The following is a 26,340-nucleotide window of genomic DNA, read 5'->3' on the forward strand; positions in this document are numbered from 1 at the left end:
GCTAACAACACAACTTCAGCATTATTCATAATTTTATGTAGAAAGGAAATTCAAAGAGCATATATCGAATTCCACCAATTAATTAAGGAACTTGATTTCCTTATAGCTTAATTCGATGTGCTTGCCGACTGAAAGGGAAGACCAGAATATGAGTCCCATGGCAGCTCCTCAACATACGTCTCCTAGGATATCCACAAATGCAGGCCGAAGACACTGTCAAACCATTTGTAGTTATTGTGGAATGCCCCCATAGCACATTGCGGCTAGAAGAGGAAAGGCATCCAGCTACTCACAAATCGTAGGCTATTAATTCTAAGTGCCGCCTAGTACAATTCCATGTGGCACAAATAAACTTCAACAATTCATAGCCTTGGCGTCAAGCTGATGGGAATCTCAAACACTAACCTCAGCCATCACCAAATTCCTCAAAACTTCATCAAATCGATTGCCAATATGCAGCATAATACAATCAATTTCCTTTAAAAGATCAATCTCCGTAGCCACAGTGATTGCAATAAGGAGACTTGGCAAATTATTTATAATAACACATTTTGCAATGAAATTACTAGAACAATCTCCCAAACATAGGAAACACATATAGGAGATTTAGATAGTGAAATCACCATACATCAATAGTGACTTCAAACATCAAAATATTTCAGAGACCCTTATACATCAGCAAGGGCATACAGTTAAGAACCCAGGAAAAAGCCACAAAGGCACAAAATCAAATATATAATCAATGTGTGCCTTTCCCAATGAAATGAGCTCTCATTGGTAGAAGTTTCCATAAAACTCTACTTTAGAAATGTGGAAGTTTCCCAAAAGAACTCAACACTAGAAACTTTCCAACTTGCTTTTTAGAAATATCACTTGAAGTCATTATTATAACAATATAAACATTATTATAATAATTGAACTCAATGAATAATAACTAATTAAGAGCTCATGCAATTCTTAACCAATCAACTGCAGGTGATGACCAACTACCAAGCCATCCATTGCGCTGCCGGAAATAGCATCTACTAAAAATAGTAAATCCATAATTGAGACCCCCAAAACGCCCTGTCAGCTCACGCGGGTCGCTATGATGAACTGACCTGGCCAACTATAGGAACTTGCTAAAAATGGGGATATTACACTACCATAACAAAGAGGGAAGAGTGACAAGTAGTTTCCTATATGAATCAAACCAAATTAAATACTTGCAGAAAAAAGGAGGGATAAACTATGACGAAGAAATAATGATAGAAAATATAGGGAATTAAAACAAGAATATAGTTACAAAAGTAGAACCAACAGAGATATATATCTCAATTTGATATCAATAGAACATTCATCATTGTAAGAATTATTAATCATATCAAAGATGAGAACTTATAGTTCTCATAGAGACCCAGTGGATCCTTGGTAGAGGACATCCATTTAGGACATTGAGTTTTCTCTCGAGGGAACTTAGAGATTAGAGGGCATTTAGAAATGAATGCTGGGATTGGAGTCCCAAAGAGAGATTTATAGAGAATCTCTTAGAAACTTGTAATTGTAGAGGTTAATTTTATGCATGTTAGAGCTAAGAGACATGGTTAGAGGTGGGATCTCTACCGAGTAGTTTTTAGAGATCCTAAAGGCCTTAAGGAGACATTCTTCATATGATGATTACCAATCTAGAATTATTTCTCATTAGAGGGTTAGATGATTTGAGAAGAGCTCTTCCTGAAGGATTGGGATGGGTTAGTAAGGGATAGTATTTAGATAGATATTTAATGAGCTTGATATTTCTAAGATGTAATTGGATTTTAATATATATTTTCCGTGATGTACTAACGACGTGTTGCAGGTTCTAACATTCATTTCTTAAGCCAGAAGAGGGAACACTACAACTTTCAAGAACAAAACATATATTGCTCTGAGATTTCAGATTTGGTTCATGTAGATCGATGTGGTCCTACTAAGACAATGACTTGGTATGGTGAGAGATATTGCATTCTATTTATTGGCGATTATTTTAGAAGATGGTTGCATTTTTCAAGGAAAAGTAAGAAGCTTTTGATAAATTCAAGATATTTAATGCCAAAGTTGAGATTGGATCTAGAATAAAGCTGAAATGTTTGAGATGTGACTTAGGTAGAGAGTTTGCATCTGGATAATTCAATGCATATTGTGAAGAACATGGAATAAGAAGACAAATGTATGCTCGTAGAACCCCTAAGGAAAATGGGATGTTAGAGTGAAGGATCAAAACAATCCTTGACACTGCAAGGACTATGATGTTGGAAGAAAAAGTGCTTCGTATGTACTACAGAAAAGTTGTTGCCACTGTAGTCTACAGATTGAACAAAGTTCAGATAAAGCATAGTACCGGTAAGACACCTTATGGATTATGGTATGGACATGTACGTACAGTTAAGTATTTCAATTTTTTTGTAAGAAAATGTTGCATTAAGAGAGATAATGACCTAGGAAAGTTTGATCCTAGAAGTGGTGAAGGAATATTTCTTGGTCAGTCTACTTAGACAAGACCCTACCTATGCTATAATCAGAGGTTAAAGAAACTTATTGAGAGTGCTAATGTGAAAGTTGATGAAAGATTTCGGATATAGGAGAGATTGTGTGGTACTGAATCATATGATAAAGATAATCTGTTAGATATCATAGACGAGAAAAATAAGAATCTGAATAAAGAAAAGGAAGGTTCGCTTGAAGAGATTGACAATGGAATTGAAGTTATTGAGTCTCATGCCCCTAAGAATTTGAGGTACTTAAAGCTTAATCATGCTGAAGATTATATTAGTGGTGATAAGAATTAGGGAGTTAAGACTAGAGGAAAGATTGCTGGAGATGAAATTTGTTTGATTTCACAAGTTGAGCCTAAAAGTGTTATTGAAGTTTCCAAATATGATAATTAAAACTATGAAAGAAGAACTAGACCAGATTGAGAAGAATAAAACATGGATTTTGTTCAAAGACCTAAAGATAAAAATGTAAATGTTGAAGTGGTTAGAATCGAAGTTAGATTATTTTGCATAGGATGTTCACAGATGGAAGGTATAGATTTTAGTGAGACATTACACCTATTGCTAGAATTGAAGCTGTTACAATGTTTTTTTCCTTGCGCCACTTACAAAAATTTCAAGGTATATGAAATGGATGTTAAATCAGCATTTCTAAATGGAGATCTTGAGGAAGAAGTCTATGTTGAACAACCTAATGATTTACCATGGATAATCAAAAGGACATGGTTTACAAATTGAAGAAAGATTTTTATGGATTAAAGAAAGCCCTTAGAGCCTGTTATCCAAGGTTAGACAAATATTTATTAAAGCTTGGATTCAATAAAGGTGTTGCCAACAATTATCATACTTTAATGTTAATTCTGAAAGTATTTTGTTTGTTGAAGTTTTTGTGGATGATATCATTTTTAAGGGTGTTCAGATTTTTCTAATGAAATGCAAAAGGAATCTGAGATGTCTATGATAGGAGAGATAAAATTATTTCTTGGTTTACAAATTACTGAAACTAAGACAGGGATCTTCATATCATAGAGAAAATATGTAAAACACTTATTGAAAGAATTTGGTATGAAAGATATAAAGGCAGTTGGAACACAGATGGTTAGAGGATATAAATAGCCAAGGATGATGAATCTCAGGGTACCATTCAAACCAGATACACATCTATGATTGCTGGATTGCAATACCTAGCTCATACAAGACCTAACATATCTAATATAGGTTGAATTGTTGCTAGATTTTTAGTTGAATCGAGGGAGTCACGTATTGCTGCTATTAAAAAAATATTTAGATACATGAAAGGAACAATGGATTATAGATTATGGTATGACAAAGCTGATAATTTCACACTTCATGCATATACTGGCACAGGCTGAGCAGAAAATATTGACAATAGAAAGAGCACTAGTGGAGGAGCCTTCTTCTTAGGAAGAAGTTTGGTTTCATGGTAAAGCAAAAAGCTGGATTGTATTTCACAATCTACTGCGGTAGCTGGATATGTTACTGCTGCTACTAGCTATACACAAATTATTTGGATGAAAAAATGATGAAGGATATCATAGTTACCTATGATAAACTGATTATTTTTCATTGTGATAATTCAAGTGCCATAAATACATCAAAGAACTTTGTGTTACATTCAAAGACAGCATATTCTAGTCAAGTATCATTTCTTGAGAAAGAAGGTGAATGAGAAAGAGTGAAGCTAGAGTATGTGACTACTAATGAACAAGTTGTTGACATCTTGCAAAGTCCTTCCCAAAGGATGCCTTTGAATATCTCAAAGGTATGCTTAGGGTGATGGCCCATTTTCATATTTGATTGATGCAAGAAGGCATTTGTCCAATGGTCTTAATTGACTTATCCTACATCTGGATGTGATGTTTTGGGAGCTGCTCGTAAGAGCAAGTAGCTATGTAGTTGAGTAGAGCTATGAAAAGGAAGAGCTTAACCTTTTCATTGATATCAAATGTGGAGGGAGTTAATTGAAAAATAGGGCAAAGGGAGAGAGAAGAGAAGGAAGAGTTATGGGAGAAAGAGAGATCTTATTTTGCACATTGAAGTATTTTCACATCATATGTTGCCATCAATGCCGAAGGGGAAGATTGTTTAGAGATTGCTAGAAATTTCTATTAGGGAATTTTTTTGGTTATGTGTAGCATTAACGTTTTGTCATTGATGTCAATATATATGTCTATTAGATAGCATTCCTATTGATGAGTAGTGTAGAAAGAGTTTTGGCGAAGATGCAATTTGTTGTACCTGAGCTTGCGAATCTTATGGGATGATGTTTGGTGAGTGTACATGCTATGATTGACATCACGTGTGTTACAAGCTAGGGTTACCGTTGCACCAAAAGATCGATTTGTCAATGCCCAATACAACCACTAGACTTATAGAACACAGAAGGTAGTTAAGCCATGTCACAAATCTTGAAGTGGAACATTGGCGGTTAGTCCAACAATGCCCCCCTTAATGTTACCCGAGGAGATTCGAACCTATGACTAAGCTTTGATACCACTTGTTACAAGCTAGAGTTGTTGTTGCACCAAAAGATTGACTTGTCAATGCCCGATACAACCACTAGACTTATAGAACACAGGAGGCGGTTAAGCCATGTCATGAATCTCGAAGTGGAATGTTGGCAGTTAGTCCAACAGTGTGTGTTTTTGAATTGATTTAGAGAAGTTACATAAGTTTTATTGAAGATTGGTTGCTGATAGTATTTTCTAAGAACTATTCCAAATGGAGGTCCATTAAACTCTTCAGTGAGTTTCAGTGGAGCAAAATTTGGTTCGCCATTAAGGATACATCATAAAAAAGCACAAAATCATGTCTAGTTGCATATTTTCTTGAGGATTGATGACTCAAAAGCTGGTTCATTGTACAATTAAAGCGAATTTATTTCCTGGTGAACTCAGTCAGGAAATGTGTTGATTGGATTATTATAACTACCTATTAATGATACATGTTATTTTATGTTGTAATATATTATGTGTTCTAGTCAACACATATGGAATCACATTTGTTAATGAAATTTATTTTCTAATTAGGTCTTGTATTGGGACGACCTAATAAGTGTTAGAGGCTTGTATAAGGGAGTAATTTCTCATTTGTAAATTCGCAAGAGTGTGAGAGAGTGCAGATAGAGAAGAGCTAGCAAAAAGAATGTGACGATGCGAAGATTGAATTAGTGACAAAGATCAGAGTTGATTGAGAAGAGATATGAGTGTAATCTAATAGTTTTCTCAAAGGAATTGTATGGGCATAACTGATGCTTTTATTCAGTTTGTCTCAGTGGATTGTTGTCCACAGTGAATTGTTGTTCACCTATTAGGATTTTTTTCCGATTAGGGTTGTTACCCTTGTTGTAATAGAGCAGTGAGCTCCACACAAGTGCCTGAATGTATTTGCGTTATTCATCTATCTTTAACACGGTATTATATGTGCTAATACATCATCTAGTGGGTTTGATCCCCACCATGGTTTTTCACTTAACCAAGTTTCCAAGCAATTTTTTTGGTGTTGTGTTATGGTGTTATTTTCTTTGCATTGTATTTAAGTTTACAAATTTGATAGGCGATGGATGGTGTAACATTTTAATTTGGTCACAACTAATTCCACCCCCCTCAATTTTGTGTTATGCATTTTTTTTCCCAACAACTTCTTCACTTTATGACATTCTAGACTAGCTAATCATTCAAGGTAGCCTCCCTCTTATTGTCACCTTTTCACCTACACAAACATTAGAGATGTCATTAGATCCCTTAACATTGGTAGGGCTACCAATGAGGAGGGATTCCAAGCCAAGTTCTTTAAGTATGACTTCGCCATCTTGGATTCACATTTATCTAACCTTTTCAACCATTTTGTCTTCACAAGGTTTCCCTCCTCATGATCATGCCATCTTTCATGCAATTCATAAATTGGGTCTTGTGTCTAATCCCAACAATTACTGGAGTATCATGGTTTGCCACACCTCCAAACTCTATGCCACATTTCTCTGCAACATTCTTTCCTAAGAATTGGATCAATATAGTATTTGTGATAGAGGGAAGGACATTTTTAGGCTAGATTATTATACTACCAACCACATACTAAGTCCTTAGTCTACTATTGAGGAGACTAGACATCTCTTCTTGAAGGTCTTTTGCTTCTTTGTGGATTTATGATAAGTGTTTAATTATATTCCGAGGATGGCCTTGTTTCAGAGACTTTACAAGGTTGTTTTGAGACACCTTACGACCTCTACGGAGCTTCCCAACTTCATTAGGAGCATCATTGGTGTTAACAAGAATGCTCCTATCTCCTACTTTATTCGATATCTAAATTTATGTGTTGGAGAGGTTTCTGCAAGAGCATTCTAAGGCAAATGACGATTGCTTGATTCTCCATGTCCTTACATCCATCTTGCCTTTTGTTGATGATTTGGTTCTATTAGTGTCCTCTTTGGAGGGTTTACAAAGACAACTTGATGGCCTTGTGGCTTTTTGTGATCTTTTATTGATAGTGCATTTAGGAGGACGAAGTGATTGTCTTCAATCATCTCAAGAACCCCCCACCTACATTTTTTCTATAGAGGGGTGGAAGGGGAAATCTCCCCATCATACTCATACCTAGGGTTTAAGTTCTTTAGTCCTTGAGTCGGGCTCTAATCAACCCTCTTACCACATATCAACAAGGGTTATGGTTTTTTGGCCCTTCTTGAGAGACAATGTTTCTAGCATCACTTTCAAAACACATTTTCCATACTGACACTTATGGACCCTTGGATTAGATGTACAATTCTCTATGGTGTGATGTTTTGGGGCCTTCTTTCTTGGATTTTGATTTGGCTTCTTCTGAACAAGTTCAAATTTTCTACGAATGGTTCTATATGGCCCAATGCTTTGGGGCCTTCTTTCTTCGATTTTGATTGGGCTTGTTTTGAACAGATTCAAATTCTCTTTCTCTATCAGATTATTAGATTTAGGCAGTCCATTCCTCATCATATTATCCTTGGTGAGTTGGGGGCCCACCCCTTTAGACTTGGACCAATTTTGACCTTATTTAGTTCTTATATTGCATGAATGGTTTCTCTAACACTAGTGTGGGGTGCTATAGGTACTCCTACCTTGCTTACTTCTTTTCTAAGTTCATTGTGTCTTTTGCTACTTTGGCTTGGGCTTGTTGTTCATTTGATAGGGCCTCGACCCTCCTGGGTTCCATATGGATTGAGATGGATTATCTCCCTCCCTTTTAGTACTCTCTTGATGACACTCACTTTCTTCTCCTATCTAGATAGGAGTTGAAATGGCGCATTGAGAACAACATCCATGAGCAATTCATTTACACTACTTGGGTCAATCTCCATGGGGGTCTTCATGCAAAAGTAATGTTTTATGTTGAGTATTATTTGGAGTTGAAGAATAGATTGATTTCCCATGCCTGTTACTTATCCCACCATTGGGCACATTCCTTGTGGATCCTCTTGGTTTATTCTAGGTGAGCTCTCATCATCTTCACATTGAGCTTGGTTGGATAGAGAGTATAGGATATGCCACTTATGCAACATGGACGAGTTTGCATTTGAGGAGCACTTTGTTTTCTGTTGCCCTATATACTGTGAGATTACATGTAGATTTTTACTGTTCTTTAAGGGGGAAGTTTAACCCCTCCACAATCTCTTGATTCACTTGTTAGAGGTGTTTTGATCTTTACACCCAAAAGGCCACTAGCTCTAGATCACTCATTTCATCATCAACACCAACGTCATGCCACCACAAAACCTAGTTAGCATATCACCTCCTCCGAGGTTCACTTAGGGTGTGGTTCTAAGACTACTTAGTCATCACCCTTCTAGCCATTCTCGGTTTGCGAACCCCTGAATGGGTTCTTGCTTGTAGCAATCCTCTTCTTCTTCCTCTTCCTCTCCTATGAAGCATAGGAAGTTTTTCAAACTCCCCTTGCTTGTTCCTCGGATTATCCTTCTATTTTGGAGTTTTTTCTAGCAGCTGAAATCTTGTACTGGGAGCTTGGGTTCTCCCTGTTGGAATTTCCCTCCCCATCTAACTTTTCTCTTTCTCTGTCTATCTCTCTTAGACCACGCTTGGGGCTTGTTTGTTTGTTTCTATTGCTCTTTTTCAAAATACTGTTTGATGTCCCTGCTTTGAGCTGGCCCCTTTGTCTTGTTATTAGCAGTCCCTTGGACCTATTTTGTGGTCTTCTGTTGGACATTAATAGATTTATCTTATCTTATCTAGAATTGATTTAGTCCCTTAATGAGATAGCTGCTTCGAACTTAGGACATCCACTCCTCCAGTCCCATCCAAACTGATTTTTCAAATTCAGCGTTAAAACTAGGTTATCTTTGATTCATTTTCACCTTGTGCTAGTGCCTAGGTGGAAAAGTAGGCAGAGAAGGCCTTACATTGATAATTCTTGTGTTTTGATGTACATTGCCTCCATGAACTTAGTTTTCCCCTTGATGATTATTACTTTCGTGATTACCTTCATTGTTTCCTGCATTATAACCTCCCTTTTTGCACCAACATTTATCTACATTTATTGAGCCATCATGTTTGGTAGTAGATTCATACATTAATTTTGTTGTTGTACGCTTTTTTCTACAACTTCTTTCCCTTTAATGAAGGTGTCCGAAAAAATTACAAACCTCTCTTAACTATTTGCACTAGAGCAAGATTAGCCGTTGGAGCCGGTCTTCGGGAGAACTAGAGTTGGTGTGGCCCCTACTATTCTATGGGTGGGCGATTCATTTCATATCAGCAATCAAAACTTTCTATAGTTGTTGTCAACAACTATATAGAGTTCATTTAGCATGGATGGAGGTGCAAAAACCCGAGCTTCAAAGAGGCATTGCCGGGCCCCTAAAATATATTATTGTGGGGATACAATGCAAGTGTGAGTGGGTGGTTGTGGAGGTGCATTGTATCTCTTACATATTCCCTTTTTTCAAATCTCTTTATATTTTGTAGTTTAAAAAATCTATGGCTACTACATCATCGAAGATCGACCTTAGATGCTTTCATGGCAATGAAGTAGGCTCCTTTGAGAGTCTGAGGTATAGAATTGTAGTTTTTGTTTTGATATTTGTTTGGAATTATGATTTCATATTCAATGAGTTCTTTATACATTTGGCAATACTTTATATATCTTAGAGTGTTATTTCCTTAAGCTACAATTTGTGCTTATACTTATAATTGATGTTACTTGTGTATGTGATCAGATTAGCTTCTATTTGATGATGTTATTGTCTTTAAGATTTATTTAATAACATGCGCATGAAGCAAGTTCTAGATCCTTAAAAAAATCTCTAAATCTCTTGGGTTTTTCACTTTGCCAAGTCTATGTCAATTTTTTCATTCGAGTCTCCAGTTCCAAAAGGAGTCACTCTTGCCTACTTTGTGCCAAGTCCATGACTTGTAACTCTGCCTTAAGCTGCTCAAATCACCTTATCGTTTATAATTAATCCTTAAATCACATAACCTGTAGTATAGCACTCATAACCTATACTAATGATGGAGTTAGAATATCACCGTAAGAAAACCCCACAAGAAATATCTTCATGCTAGTCCCCACACATATAATATATACTGGACTGGAATCCTGATCAACGATCCCTTGAAGAGACATAGCTACTAGAGAACCATACGCACTCATGCCAACTGTATCAACAATAGGTGTAGCCACATCAAAATTTGTGGACACAGGAACATTAACAACTGTCGCAACACAAAATTGAATCTTTATAGATGGTGAAAACTGAGTCCAACTCCACTTAGGTATGTGATCAACCTCAAACAACGGATTGTCATAAGAGAATGTTGCATCCATGTCGAACATGGGATTGTCCATCTCCACTTAGGTGAGTGATCAACCTCAAACAACGGATTGTCATAAGAGAATGTTGCATCCATGTCGAACATGGGATTGTCCATGAAGTGAACATCAACACTTTGTTGATCGATAGTATAACATGACTTCGTCACTATACCACTCACCTCATCAACAATAACAAGTGTACTATCATCAGAGCACACATCTACAGCCGCATGCATACTGCTAAACTCCTCGTTGGATGGCTCAATCGACACCGAAGTGGTTGTTGATATTACAGTATCCTCGCATGCTCCTACTCCCACTATCGTTGCATCACCATAAAATACATGACTCGGGAAACTCATACCAACAACTACATTATCTGACTTCGCAAAAATGATAGCATGCCCTACTCAAATATCAGACTTGAAATCAATTAGGTCATTCGTTTGTGATTTTGATTCATCTCATTCTCTAGCACATCCAACTGTTTCATAATACCCTATATCTCAGAATCTCCATCCCTTGGCGGAGTATGCCCTCTACAGGTATAATAAATACCAAACCTTCTGTCACCATCCATAATGCTGAAAACCAAGTCCTCTACCTGTGGGGCAAAAGAAAAGTGATGAGTACTCACAGTGTAATGCCGATTAAAACTCCCAATCTCATCATCATCAAACTGGGAATCATAAGTTGACTCCAAGTTCTGACTCTGAACTATTGGTCGAGCAGGATCTTGGGCAACCCTCTCAGCAAACCCAAACACCAAATCCCTATTGAGAAGCATTTTAGCCAAGGTCTCTACAATCTTCCTCACCAATTGTTGTATAGCACGAGAGCCCCGAATGAGAGTACCCTCAAATATACTGTATGAAACCTCCTACAAATTTGAGCTTTCAAGAAAATACTCCATGAATTACTCAGTACAATAGAAATTATATTTGGAAGCATCAATTTTCTCCACTGCAATCCACTGCTGATCCCTCAAAAAACGTGACAATGTCAACTGTCCAATGCTACCAACTGTATGAAAAGAAGAAGTAGATTCACTTCTAGCAGAAGGAAGCAAATCACTATGAGAGCCCATCTCCATTGATTCTCTCACCTCCTTTGTACATACTACACCCATATCCTAGATGAATGTATTTGCCACATCATCACGTCTCTCATCCTCAACTGTAGAAAACTCAGTACCAACCACAATATGTAACTGAGTAGGGTCTAGGGCTGGTGTCAACTATACCTCTTCTAACTCCATGGTAACCTTATCCAACTATGACTGTGACTTCTGAAGAGCCAACTGAGGATACTGAAGAGAGTCCATAGTCACCTCAAGCTCCTGGGTGAGCTCAGTCACCTCCTTCTCTTTCCCTAACATCTCGTAGCAGGTGCTACCCCACTCCAGAAGGTACTCCCTATCAGCAACTAACTGAGAGTAACTATGCTTTAAGATCCTAACAGCCTTTTGAAGTGCATGAACCTTTGCCAGAGAAAGAGTACTATCACCATGCTCATCAAACATAGGAGCACCCAACTAGATGTAGCAAACATTTGACGAATAACATCATAATGCTCAAGAACTAAAGAAATGTTATGATCACTCACCTTCAGCTGACAAGTCACATGATGCGTCTGTAATCCCCGACTCCTATGCAACCTCTCTGTGTCAATAACTGCACTAAGATAGGAAATTGAATCAGAACTCTCCACCACAAGATCACTCATACATGTACTATCTCCTTCACACAATTCTGCATCTGATATACAACTGCCATGTACTTATGCCAACTCCTCATCTGAAGAAATGAAAGCCCTTGTCGTATGAATCTCCTCGCATGTCTCAACTTCCACCTCAATAGTAAGATCCTGTAAGCATCGATCCTGGGAGTCATCCAAAACCTCCTCAAAGTCATCACCCAATATTTGACAAGGGGAGTCATACCCAGTACATCTTATAGCATCATCAAATGGATCATCAGACGTGTCCATACTATTTGCATCGACATCTCCTGACAAAGCCTGAACTGTGGACTCCTGACTTTGCACACATGACTCAACGCCAGACTACAAATCAATATACTAGAGCACAAACCCACATCTATTGACTCTGGTGAAACACCCACATCACCAACATCATAGTTGGGTGACTCTATATGTGTCTCGGTCCCACCTGAGGAAGCAATTGTCTCTTGCACTGTAGCAACACCATGAGATCTCACATACAAATCTCCAATAATAATCTTGTTCTCGAGAGAGCCGAAAGTATCAATGATAACAACTACATCAATTATCTCTGCACTAACTACAGCAATAGCTTTGGGAGCTTCAGCCTGTTGAAGCTTGGTGCCACTATCCTTTGTTGCCACTGACACAACCACATGTCCTTATGAAATAAGTCCATCGTCAACACTGCAGATAGGACTAACATGTGCCGTACTAAATATAGGTACATTTGCATCAGGGACTCCTGTCAGGGAAAACTCAAGCTTCCTTCCTTGCAACCTCGATGTCGGTCTTCTAAAGGCAGAAACCATATACCTTGGTGCCCTTTCAATTCTCTCTGGATTCGACAAGCTCTCTATCAATCTTTGTTGATGAAGCTTAAGTTTCTCCATACTCTCCTACAAAGCATTCATCTTTGCGCTAACTTCCTTATTACTCCAACTTCTAGAACTGTCAGTCCTCCTATGTTTGTCCATGGGTAGAAAATGCTGGACTGTTGGTCACTCCAAATGCAACAACAAATCTGACAATAATTAATATTTTCCTACCCCACAAGACGGTGGGAAATTGCCCTGATACCACTGTAATAACCCCAACCGGTTATAACTTCATCAAACATCAAATTCTTCTCTAATTCAATTGTTTGACATTTCGTCAAACACTTTGCAAGCAAGTTTTGATACCAATATAATATCCCTTGCCCAAACTGACTGATTTTAGCTTAAGGAATATTGTCAAACACTTGTATGTTGCCTCTCTTTTTTGATTTTTTGTGTGTTTCAGATTGTTTGATATAGTTTGAATGCTGCTAAGAAATTTAGAATGTTCGCAAATGATATTACAATACATCTTACAATGAACTAATATCAAGTGCAGTTTTTTTTAGTATTTTCAATGCATATACATGAAAACTAGATATGGAATGCATACCTACAACCAACTGACATTTTGACAAACAATTGGCATACAACTATTATGCTGATCATATATGCTATTAGATGAACATTTCATCAAACAAATGGTATGCAACATATATCTCCTTTATTGAATTCATTCCCATGTACAATGTTGCTATCAATTTGCCAATACAAAATGAACTTACAATAATGACTACAACAATGCCAAACCTAATTCTGGTTATCACTTACAATAGCAAAATTATATGTCTAAGATTACAATGCTAACTACTAATAGTTGCAAGAGGAACCTGATAATAGTGATGCCTAAGGATGGAGATGAAAATTGCAATCAAAATCAAGCATAAATATTGTAGCACGACACTGTTCATGCGCACTGTAGTAGCAAGGAATGTCATCGGTAGAAATTGTGTATCGGCCGACGGGTCCCTTCAGAAAGGAAACTGTGTATCGGCCGATGGGTCCCTTCGGAAAGGAAATTGTGTATTGGCCGACGGGTCCCTTCGGAAAGGAAATTGTGTATCGGCCGATGGGTCCCTTCGGAAAGGAAATTGTGTATCGGCCGACGGGTCCCTTCGGAAAGGAAATTGTGTATCAGCCGACGGGTCCCTTCGGAAAAGTTCTTGTTATGTAGCTGACGGGTAAATAGTTATGTAGCGACATGTTGTATGTGGCCGATGGACTCCTTCGGGAAGGTTCTTCGGAAAGTATTTATAACCCCTTCGGGAAGCATTGTATTCATCAGATCAGATCTTATCATCGAAGCATAATGTACTGTGGGCATATGCGAATAATAATAAGAGTTTTGTTGTTTGCTGTTCATGTTCGTATTCATTGTCTGTGTCTGTTTCTTAATTAATCTATGCGGTAAACATTTGGCGCCGTTGCCTGATGGACCTGGTACACAAGCAGGCGGATATGAATTAAATGCCGAATCAGTTGAAAAAAGATAAGAATAAGCTGAAAGAAAAAGATGACATACGTATTGCGCAAGAAAATTTAATTCTGGCTTAGCAGACAGAGCGTCGAAGGAGATTTCAAAAAATTGCCAACGGAAACAAGAGCGCAGAAGGATTGTTGAAAGAGACTCGACAATGGCTTGAGTTGGTGGAAGAAGTGAGGGAGGAGTTTTTGAACTTGCATACGCCACGGGAAGAGAATCCTGACGGAAGGAGATCAACTTGCATGGCTCGGAGTGCCGACGGAGCACGAGCGTGGAGTGACCTCTTCGTCCGAGATATACTTCCGGAACGAACAGCTTCGGTTGACGAACCTTCTTCCTTACCAAACAGCGCGGAAGTAGAAAACAACGCGAGTATTGAAAACAGTGCGGAAGCAGAAAACAACATGGGTGTAGAGAACAACGCAGGTGTGCAGAACAATGCGGGTGTGCAGAACAGCGCGGGTATTCAAAACAGCGTGGGAGCTCAGAACAGCGCGGGTGTTCAAAACAGCGCGGGTACACAACAAAACCCCCAACATATAGTGATAATGGCAGGTCCGAAGGAAAAATTGCCTAAATTTGATGGTGATGAAGCAGCTGATCTCATTTGACATTGTAAAACATGTGAAACGATTTGGAGGGAAAATGGCATAACAGATACAAATGAATGGATCCGACAATTTTTCGCTACCCTACGGGGTGTTGCGATTGATTGGTTTACTGATACTGATCCACAAAAGTTAAACAGTTGGGATAACATTAAGAAGGAGTTCATAGCAGAATTTCAACTTCTGCGCGACGATAATGAAATTGTAGCGGAGATATTCAATACCAAACAAAAGAAGAATGAAACAGTACGGGTCTTCGCCAGGAGGTTGAAGGACTTAATCAGTATAATGGAGAATAAACTGGCAGATGGGCTCCAGAAAAGATGGTTCATTGAAGGCCTTCACCCGAAGCTGTGGAAAAAGATGAAGATCGTGCCACCATCGACATACATTGAAGCATACAATCGTGCAATGAACCTCGAAAGTGATCAGAAGACGAAGAAGAAGAAGACCACCTCATTGGATTCAAATGACGATGAGCCTTCAGGAGAAGATAGCAGCGACGATGACGAGGGAAGCAGCAAGAAGGTTCGTGCCCTTCAAAAAGACATGATTCGGATGATGAAGGAATTCAAGAACATGAACAAGGAAACTAAGGGCAATGACCTATGGTGCACGGAGTGCAAGAAAGAAGGCCATACGAAGGGATCATGCCTGAAAGATCAATTTTGTGAGATTTGCCAGATCCTGGGACACTCGGTAAAGGAATGCCCTTTCAATTTAAAAACAAGAACACCGCAACAAGTGTTCCTGTCACAGGAGGCATCCCCGTCAGGAGGGAACGGGAACACCAGTACGAAAGGTGCCACATTGGGCGGATACAGAAACAACCGGCACAATCAAAACAACAATAGTAGCAACAACAATACAGGAGGAAAGAGTCGAATTCAGTATGATGCGAATGGTTGGCCGATAGTTCAATGCCGCACATGCAATCTGTGGGGTCACTTTGCCCGAGAGTACACAATGGCGAACACACTGAAGTTGCTATGTCAATGGTGTGGACCTGGCGATCATGACGATGCTAAGTGCCCGAAGTCTGGAGTAAACTTGATTACCATCGAGATAGACGAGGAAGAAGTTTTGGCAATCACTCTGAAGCAGGAAAAGAAGAGACTGGAGGAAGCACGGGTAGAGATCCAGAGAGCAACGTAGATAGAAACGGCACACCTGAAGGACACGCCGAGTACCTCCGTACGGAACTGTGCAGAACAGAACATTGTAAGGCAAATATTGCAAGCTGAGATACCTGTTAGGATAAGTGATCTGTTGCTCACTATGCCTCAGCTCCGATCAGCACTCACAAACATCCTTCCCACTGCTCAACTACCAGGAGAACATGGAAGGAAGCAGGAAAGTGGAGCAAGTACAGTGGACAAAAAGGAGAAGGAAAGTGGTGCAAGTGCAGAAGATCCGATGCTGTTAGCTCTTTTATTTGGACGCTATCCGGCAGTTGTTGAAATGGGCATTCTCGGGACTATGTTAACGGACACGATTGTGGATGGAGGGTCCAGTGTCAATGTGCTGCCAGAGAATACCTGGAAAAAGTTGGGACAACCAACATTGTGGCCACCTACCTTCCAGTTGTTAACAGCCGATCAACATGGAATCAAGCCATTGGGAGTACTCACAGCGCAACCAGTGACGATTGGAACACAACCATTCCTGTTGGACTTTGTCGTGATCCCACTGAAGCGAAGAGGATATGATGCCATTTTGGGCCGGGGGTGGTTGATACAAGCCAAGGCAAAACATGATTGGAAGAAAAATACTTTATCACTTGAAAGCAAAGGCCAGAAGTATGTCATCGATCTACACACTCAGATGGTTGGAGAAGAAGCTCTATCGTCGGATTCCGAAGGAGAAGATGATGAGAGGAGGCAGAGTATGGAACCCGATCAGGAGAGAGTCCTACGATTGGAAGGAGATGATGATTTGGATTCAGTAAATGGTCTTTACCACTGGCAGATAGAGGATTACGAGCTCTTTCCAAGTTGTAATATGCTAAGGATCGACGAAGGTAAGAAAGAAGGAAATGAATGTCCGAAGGAACACAGAGAAGTCAAAGGAGGAAATGAATGTCCGAACGAACACATAGAAGCTGAAGAAAGAAATGAATGTCTGAAGGAACACAGAGAAGCCAACAAAGGAAATGAATGTCTGAAGGAACACGGAGAAGCCGAAGGAGGAAATGAATGTTCGAAGCAACACAGAAAAGCCGAAGGAGGAAACGCGGGTATGACTAAAGCTGAAGGACAGAACATACAGTACGAACCCAAAAGAAGGAAAGATTCCACTGTACGACTACGCCGGAAAAAAGTATTACGTCGAACCACAAATATAGCAGAAAGGTACCAGCAGCAAGGAAGACTCATGATACGGTTTGCATAGGCAATAAAGAGGAAGGGTTCAATAAAAGTTGTAGCAGTACAGAGTGAATGTGTTATTGATAGATAGAAGGGGCAGTTGACGGAGTCCATGGTAGCGAGCTTCGAGAACAAACTAGGCAATATGGAGATGACACAGAACAGGCGTAGCATGTTTCAACTCGGACAGTGGGTGTTGAAGTACGACGACCGGAATGAGATCAAACCAGGCAAGTTCAAAGTTAAGTGGGTTGGGGACAATGGAGCAATAGAATTATGGACTTTGGATGGATAACAAGTGCCTCAGGCGGTGAATGGCTCGAAGCTGAAGGTGTACCACGGCCGGAAGACTTCTGCATCAAAGAATGGCCTTCGGGCGAACCCTTCGTCGTTGCAGACCGACGATGCCGACGGGTAAAGGGAAAATTAACTTTCCTATTGAGAAAACAAAAAAAAAAAATTAAAAATTAAAATTAAAAAAAAAAAGTAAAAAATTTAAAATTTAAAAAAAAAAAAGAGAGAAAAAAGTATCGTACAATTTTCAGGGAAAAGTACCGTGCGGAAAAGTGTCATATAGCGTCCATATGCACCGTACGGATTTCATAGTTGAAAGGAAGAGTACCATACGGCTCCATATTTACTGTACGGTTTCATATTTGAAGGGAAAAGTGTCGTACGGTTTCCATATCTGAAGAAAAAGGTAGCACTGTACGGTTTTTAGACAATGTACGATTTTCATATTTGAAGGTTGTTGTACGGTTTAATGTTGTACAGCTTGTAATTGCTCACCGTACGAATTTTCTACTGAAGATGCAATGTACGGGTTTTAAAAGGCTACCGTACGGTGTTTAGCAGGCAGGCTATGTACGGGTTTTATGCAATCACCGTACGGCTTTTGAGTCCCTGTCACCGTACGAACTTTTCAAATGTAGTGTAACCGTACGGATTTATCAGATACAGTCAAATAGGCACTGTACGGATTTGGAATTTCTTTGCAGGGCTGTGCACGGATTTCGGAAGCTAATCACCTTACGGTTTTGTTAAAAGCTTGCTGTACGGATTTTCTCATTTTTGTACGGAATTGGTGAGTCTCAGTGCGGATTTTTTTTTAAAACAGCCATCATACGGATTTTCCAACATGGTCACCGTACGAATTTTCTGAAGCGGCCAATGTACGGATTTTCAGTATAGTATGGTGTACGGGTTTTGCATAAATGATAAATATGGCGTACGGATTTGACGTATGGCTTCTACCTATTATTGCATTTAGAATGGCATTCCAAGTTATTGCATAAGGAATTGGCATAACATTGCAGAGGGTGGCAAGAGGTTTTCTAAAAAAAAAGAAAAAAAAAATCGACAAATCAAGCATGCTTAGAATGAGTAACGGAGGATACCAAAGGGAAGGGGCAACATTAGCGATTGCTAGAAAGAGTGTAGAATCGGTAGAAAATGACTGAAAGGGTGTGTTCCGTGTAGTATTGCGACAAGGAGCGCACCTGGGGCACTGCCCCAGGACCCCACGAGGGGCGCTGCCCTTTGGACCCCCAGTCGTTGCGGATATCAGTCGTGGGAGTCTGACCAGTTGAGAAGACTTGGAGCTACTGTAGGCATGGAGTGTCTGTGTACCAAAGGCACTGAGAGTAGAAGTTGGTCGTGAGGCTGTCTTGGTGGATGCGTAGGGAGCTCGGGAGGAGCTGATCATCCAGTTGGAGGTAGTGCAATGACACTTGGCTCAGGGTACCTAGGAGTTGGAAGCAGAGAAAGCAGCACAGGTGGCTATCAAGGTCAGCTTGAGGAGTCAGTATTGTGGTAGCAAAGGCTATAGATGCAACGAGATGAATGTGAAAGTGATATTGTTGTATTAGTTGTTTGAGTTTTGTTCTGTAGTCGTCAGGAGACTACTTTTCTTTTTGGGGGGGATGATGTCATCGGTAGAAATTGTGTATCGGCCGACGAGTCCCTTCGGAAAGGAAACTGTGTATCGGCCGATGGGTCCCTTCGGAAAGGAAATTGTGTATCGACCGATGGGTCCCTTCCGAAAGGAAATTGTGTATCAGTCGACAGGTCCCTTCGGAAAGGAAATTGTGTATCAGCCAACGGGTCCCTTCGAAAAAGTTCTTGTTATGTATCTGACGGGTAAATAGTTATGTAGCGACATGTTGTATGTGGCCGACGGACTCCTTCGAGAAGGTTCTTTGGAAAGTATTTATAACCCCTTTGGGAAGCATTGTATTCATCAGATCAGATCTTACCATCGAAGCATAATGTACTGTGGGCATATGCGAATAATAATAAGAGTTCTACTGTTTTCTGTTCATGTTCGTATTCATTGTCTGTATCTGTTTCTTAATTAATCTATGTGGTAAACAAGGAAAAAAATGATTATTAATCGCTGCTAAAGATGAAGCTTCAAGTGTGCACTTGATAGTTCTTCAATATTCTTCAAACTCATCGGTTATTCCTTAACTTAAAGCACAAATAGAACTCCAGAATGAAGCTCTCCTGAATGCCAAATTCAGTGGATATTTCACCACCTCAATTGGTTGCAACACTGAAGAATTGACACTCCCCAATGGCTACTTGAAATCAGAAACCCTTAGATTCTTCTCCCAAGTTCATATCAAATGCAATTGACAATAATCAGATGCCTAACGATGAAGCTCTCGCCTCTATTTATTCTTTTCCTTCACCCTTCTAGAAGGAAATAAAATATTATTTAATTGCACTCTCTAGAAGGTTCCCCCTTTCCAATACAATAATTAGTTGTGCTTCTACAAAATGTACTCTCTAGAAGCTTCCCTCTTTCCAATACAATAATTAGTTTTTCTTCTAGGAAATTAAATTAATTAGATATAAAGTCACCTTTAGATTTATTTATTTATTGACTTTATTTTAATTTATTTATGCTTATTTCTCCACTTAGCCTTTGCAGAACGAAAAGCCAAGAACTCCATTGAGGGTCTAAAAGATGGGGAACATTATAGTCACGTACAACCTCCTCAATGGAAATATTTTGCAAGCCTAATGTGTGGCTTCCCACATAAATACAGACCATAACAACATGAAATATGAAATATTTCTATATGTAAGGCGTACTCAACACAACACCCTGCCAACATCATGGCCACATTGTAGGTTTTTCACTTTTCTAAAATCTTCTTGATGGACCTACTGCATGTGCCATTGATGCATCTAGAATGTGCTTGATCTGAACTTGTCAAAGGGAACACTCAAATTAGTTGGGAGTAAAAACAACAAAAAAATGCTCCCTGTCTCTCTCTATCCATCTATATATATTGTTGAAGTTGGTAGCTGCAATAGAGATCTTTATCTCTGATAAAACTATGTTTGTTATGACTGTTATGGTCATCTTCAGCTGAAAGAGATATTTGGGATTATATTTAAGTTAAACATTATGCAAAAGACGTGTCATATGACATGCGAATGAAAATGTGAAGTGTTGAATATGTGGAAGAAGGGTCTTAATTTTGGGAATCAAAGAGATCTTCGCATGTAAGATGAAAAGTCTTATGCAGTCTATTTATATGATTGCTTGGTATATTGTAATTGAATTAAGTGAAAGATTTGTACTAATATTTTGCTGGTGTGGTTGGGTTTTTCCCTTCAAATGGAAGGGTTTTCCTAGGATAAATATTTTGAGTCTTTTGTAAATTTTTTGTACTCTTCTTTGTTGCCGTTTATCTAATATCTAGGCAAAAACATCAACATGGTATCAGAGCCTAGTTTAGATAACAATTATGGAAGTTTTTTTTTCACAAGCTCATGTATATTTTGAGGTTTACATAGGTGTTTTTAGGGTGTAGGGTGAGGTAGTTGTAGAGGGCATTTCACAATGCCAAAGTGATGTGATTGTGCTTGTTTGTAATGATGTCGAAGAGCACCATTGGAGTAGGGAAGTTTGGGAAACAAGCCAAGATCTTGTCGAGATCTGTTAAGTATCTCTTCTATTACTGCAGGCTTCACGGTATTGAGATTTTCTACAACATGACACATATGGCCTCAGAAGTATCAAGTTTTTGGGCGAAGTTGTCCTTGATCTAGAAGTTGATGTTGTTGTGTCCCGAGGTGGAGTTCATCTAGTGGATAGTCTATGATGCTATGTTTACTAACATGGTTTTTGACTTTTGAGCCCCCTTGCGAGAGCTTCAAGGAACATGTTTTTTTTTATGCATGGGTGGGAAGAGTTTGTTTATAATTACTTGGGTTGGGCTGTATACTGGTTTATTTCTGCTAAGGATTTTTGCAGTGGTTGCTGTATACTGGCTCATTTCTGCTACCTATTGATTGCCAAAAGTTTAAAGCTGACAATCGGTCGGCCATTGTTTACCTTCTTATTATTTGATCATTTTTTTTTATGATGAAGACTGGGTAGAGTATGTAGTAGCTTTAACGCCAATTCAAGATTGGTCTTGGAGCTTATGCAGATTGTTTGGAAGTAGAAGAAGCCAATAGCTTCTTATCCATCACCAGAGAGTCTTCCACTGATACAAGTGACATCAAATAACACAACCCGATATTGAGTTTTTTGGGTTGAAATCATGGAAAACGGGAACTTACCATACGATTGGGCATTCTCGCATTGTCTTGTTTTTGCATGTCAATTCAAGAGCAGAGTTCTATCTTTCATTCTTTTCTTTGGTCTCTTTTGTAACTATGGAATCCTTGATGAAATGGCATCACCTATTTCTTATTGTGGTAGTCGTGATGAGTTATATGGCCGCTTTGTATTCTTATTAGATGTCTTTCAGTTTTATTATTATTTTGTCAGGCCAATGCAAAGAACATTATTGTTGATATAACACAAGAACTAGAACGTCAAAAGGAGCTCAAGAGTTATTGAAAATTCATGTAATTTTTATAGTAAGTCTTGAGGCTAGATGTCTTGGCGAAGTGTTTGTCAAAAGCTTCTCGTGGCTGCTAGAGAACAATTATGGCAGCCTATTTTCTTCATTGGATGGGATTGGAACTTGCCCGAGGATTATAAGTTAGTGCGATCATTACCTGGATATTGTATATGCTGGTGCAACCACACTTCTAAATACTTTTTCACTGCCTAATACCCATCTCTTAAATCAACATATCCCATCTTTTGGATATCTTCTCATTGTACCTTCCAACCAAGCTGGGAAAACTTTGATCTGCTACTTTCTGCATCTATTGATTGATTAAGTAGTTGGGTTTACAGCAATAGTTGTAATCTCATATTCGTTGACACCGGTTATTGGGTGTGTTTGTAATAATTTGATCACAATTTTTTATCCTAGTGTGGGGATCTGCTTGTCTCAATATGAAAGGTAAAGGGGTTTTGAAGTTATTCTTGGGCAGCTTGGTTTTAGAGGTATTGATATTCGGCCGTGGAGGCCTCAAATGTGCAAGGAACTGTGTCAATTATTGTTCTGTGCATCTGAAAGTTGTAATTGTGGATGTTGCAAAAGCATTTAGTTGTCAAGTTCAAGTGTGAGCAAGGCCACAAACAAGCAGCTTTAGGAGCTTGATTGGAATACTTGTGTCAGAATCTGTGATATGGTCAAAGCCTCTAAACTTACTAGCTAGGATGTAGTCCAAGCTATCAAGAAGCATTTCACAGTCAAAATCCCTTATGAGTAGATATCTGTGTGTGTGTGTGTGTGTGTGTTGAGATTAGATCTCAATGAGATAATATTTATTATTATATCTCTTGACAAGTGATTTATTTTACCATTGATAAGTTGATGTTAATTTAATCTATATTGGTTGCAGGATGCAACAACATTGATCTTTAGAGAGAGACTATTCAGCTTCAAAGAGAGATTACGTGACAAAGGGAGATGTCCAATCCTTTGCAAGTTTATGCAATAGTAAGCAATCTTATTGTGATAATATTAAAATTGTCCCTGCTGAGAGGGAAACACTGTTATTAAAGTTATCCTTGTTGAGAGGGAGTCACTGTTATCAAATTCTTCCTATTGGGAGGGAGTCTTTGTTATTAATGTTGTCCTTGTTGAGTCTTTGTTATCTTGCCGAGAGGGAGACTCTGTTATTAAATGTTGTCCTTGCTGAGAGGGAGACATTGTTATTAAAGTTGTCCCTACTAAGAGGGATCTCTGTTAAGAGAAAATCTCAGTTATTAATGCATTCTTCTCTGGGAGAAGTTTGTGGTGAAAGTCCTCGTTCCACCCTCTGTGAGTAGGTAAGGTGGACCATCCTCTGCAAGTAGGCATGGTGGATATGCATTCTTCTCTAGGAAAGCCTGAGGTGAAAGCCCTTATTCCATCCTTTGCGAGTAGGTATGCTGAATCACCTTCTACGAGTAGGCATGGTCGAAATGTATCCTTCTCTGGGAGAAGTTTTGAAATAAATGCCTTCATTCTATTCTTTGCAAGGAGGCATGGTGAAGTCAAGAGAGTGACTCCATTTTATGTGCTTATGAAGTAACTACGGTAGATTATGTTATGGTGAGATAACATATGTGAATTTATCATTTTTTTGCAGCTATGTGTGCATTCATCAGTAAAAGATCTCTCTTGCTAAGAGGGAGTGTTGAAGTTTGTAGCTGCAATAGAGATCTTTATCTCTGGTAAAAATATGTTTGTTATGACAGTTATGGTCATCTTCAGCTGAAAGAGATATTTGTGATTATATTTAAGTTAATATTATGCAAAAGACATGTGTCATACGTCATGCGAAGAGGCATGTGTATGAAAATGTGAAGTGTTGAATATGTGGAAATTTGAAGAGTCTTATTGTTGGAACTCAAAGAGACCTTTGCATGTAAGATGAAGAGTCTTATGAAATCTATTTATATGATTGCTTGGTATATTGTAATTGAATCAATTGAAAGCTTTGTACTGAATTTTTTATTATTATGACAATAAAAGATATTTTGCTGGTGTGGCTGGGTTTTTCCCTTCAAATGGAAAGGTTTCCCAGGGTAAATATTCTGAGTCTTTTGTATATTGTTTGAACTCTTCTTTATTGCTGTTTATCTAATATCTGGGCAAAAACATCAACATAAATATGTATATGTACATATATGTATATGTGATATATATTAATATACACATGTATGTATATATGTGTGTGTGTGTGTGTGTGTGTGTGTGTGTGTGTGTGTGTGTACATACATATGTAATATACATATATGTGTGTGTGTACACACACACATAGGCCGTACCAATACTAGGATTGGGGAAAGGGTTGAACCCTTGTTCCTGTACTTGCACCTTGGTAACATAAAATAACAACTTTGAAATTAGTCTGAATACAACAATTAAGTTTTTTAACTCCTAATCATCTCCATTTGATCTACAATATGACATTGGTTCTTCTAGCCTGACCCTTGATAGAAATGCATGGCAGTTTATTACAACTCTTGGACTTCTGTCCTTTCCCTACATGGTGATCTATCGGGTATTTAAGTTTCATGGTTTACTCAATAGCTTTGTTGTCTTTTTATTAGTTTTTTATGTTTGGTTATACCAGCTTCCCTGTATCCCTGTACATCTGTACTGCAGTTGTATGTACGTTCAAGTCCATTGACCTAATTTAGTCATTTGAGGATATTAATGTAATTTAGTCATTTGAGGATATTAATGGTTGACATAATATATTACCTTCTGTTCTATTCCACAGCTGTATTTAATTTGTCCTTTTGGCTAAATTGTCTCGTTAAATGATTTTGTCAACTGACTGAAAGCAATTGTGGTGCATTTTATGTGCATGTAGTTTCTAGTTGACCGCTTCGGTAACTGTGGATTTTAGTATAATTTTTTCTTTACCCTCTCCCTCATTTTATTTAGCTGTATGGCATAATGAAAAATATTAGCAGCAAATTTAATTTTAAGCCATAACATTTCATAGGTTTGTCCTTGTACAACCTCGCATCTTTATGCAGATTACTTTTATTGGTTATATGCATGATATCCATAAATTCTATATGTACACATGTTTTGGTTTACTCACATGTTTTGTAAAAAAAATTCTATTGTCAATTTATTTCATAATACTACTTGGAGGGATGCATTTTTCTGAAGAAATGCACGACTCCAACTATCTAGTTCTGTGAACTCAAGACCTGTATTGGTTTTGTAAATATGTTTGACTTGTTGAAGGGTAAACTTATGTTCTTTTTTCTTCTCTTTTGTAGGCTGCTGTGACAGATATCCAACTCTTTCCAAGCGGTTTTCTTACTTGTGGTGGAGATGGTGCCGTTAAGATATTTCAGCACGCAAATGAAATATCTTATAAACAACCATAGGCACTCCATGCATAGGCAGTTGACAGAAGTCTGTATTATTTACCTCAAGAGCCTCAATGCAAGTCATAGAGAAGAATATTTCTGTGAAGATCAGCTCCAATAAATTCTTAATGAGATAGTGTAAGTTAGTTCAAAGACAAGGTTCACTTTGTTTCAAATATATTGCTTGAATCAAAGGTGAAGGAAAGTTGCTGCAATTGAACTAGTATAAGGTCAAATGCCTTCTCATTACAGGTTTTTTGAATGTTGTATGCATTTTCTAGTGGCCCAGGTTAAGCTTTTCTGCTTAAAAGATAATTTTTTATTTTGATAATCATGGACAATTAGGAATGCTATCTCTTCTATGGCGTGAGTAGGAAGTTGCATCTCTCTAGTGCCAGTTTTGATGTAATATATTCCTTACGTAACCTTTCAGTATTTTGTTTGCCAGAAAAATGAAAACCAAGATAACACATATTAATCAATGTATTACATGTATGTATGGACTAGAGTGGTATTTTTAATGAAAACAGAAGAGCATGAAGGTTTCACGTATAACAAGATTGCCAAATTAAAAAATCACCGTTAATAATCACACTATCACTAATGATTTTTACGTCATAGATTTGGAAGAGACTATGCAATGCTAGTGACCCAATTGATGTCATTTATTGAAAAATAAGCTCAAAACTTCCGAACTATAGAGTTCATGT

General features: G+C 38.5%; 1 protein-coding gene across 5 annotated transcripts in view; it reads left to right on the forward strand.

Annotated features, from left to right (window-relative positions):
* Nucleotides 1-26,112, forward strand: part of LOC149563971 (transducin family protein / WD-40 repeat family protein) — a 221,185-nt gene extending 195,073 nt beyond the window's left edge. For 4 of the 5 annotated variants that reach the window (XR_016364136.1, XM_089827078.1, XM_089827077.1 and 1 more), the window contains one exon: nt 25,538-26,112. Coding sequence is in view for 3 of the 5 variants with exons in the window: in XM_089827077.1 (XP_089683203.1) it covers nt 25,538-25,648 (111 nt within the window). In the remaining 2 variants the exon portion in view is untranslated. The remainder of the gene's footprint in view (nt 1-25,537) is intronic. The other variant, XR_016364137.1, reaches the window with a different exon arrangement.
* The last annotated feature ends 228 nt before the right edge of the window (nt 26,113-26,340 follow it).

This window comes from Cupressus sempervirens, chromosome 4 (genome assembly GCF_028749045.1).
Source record: "Cupressus sempervirens isolate cs-2001-9-10 chromosome 4, ASM2874904v1, whole genome shotgun sequence".
In the NCBI taxonomy this organism is placed as follows: domain Eukaryota; kingdom Viridiplantae; phylum Streptophyta; class Pinopsida; order Cupressales; family Cupressaceae; genus Cupressus; species Cupressus sempervirens.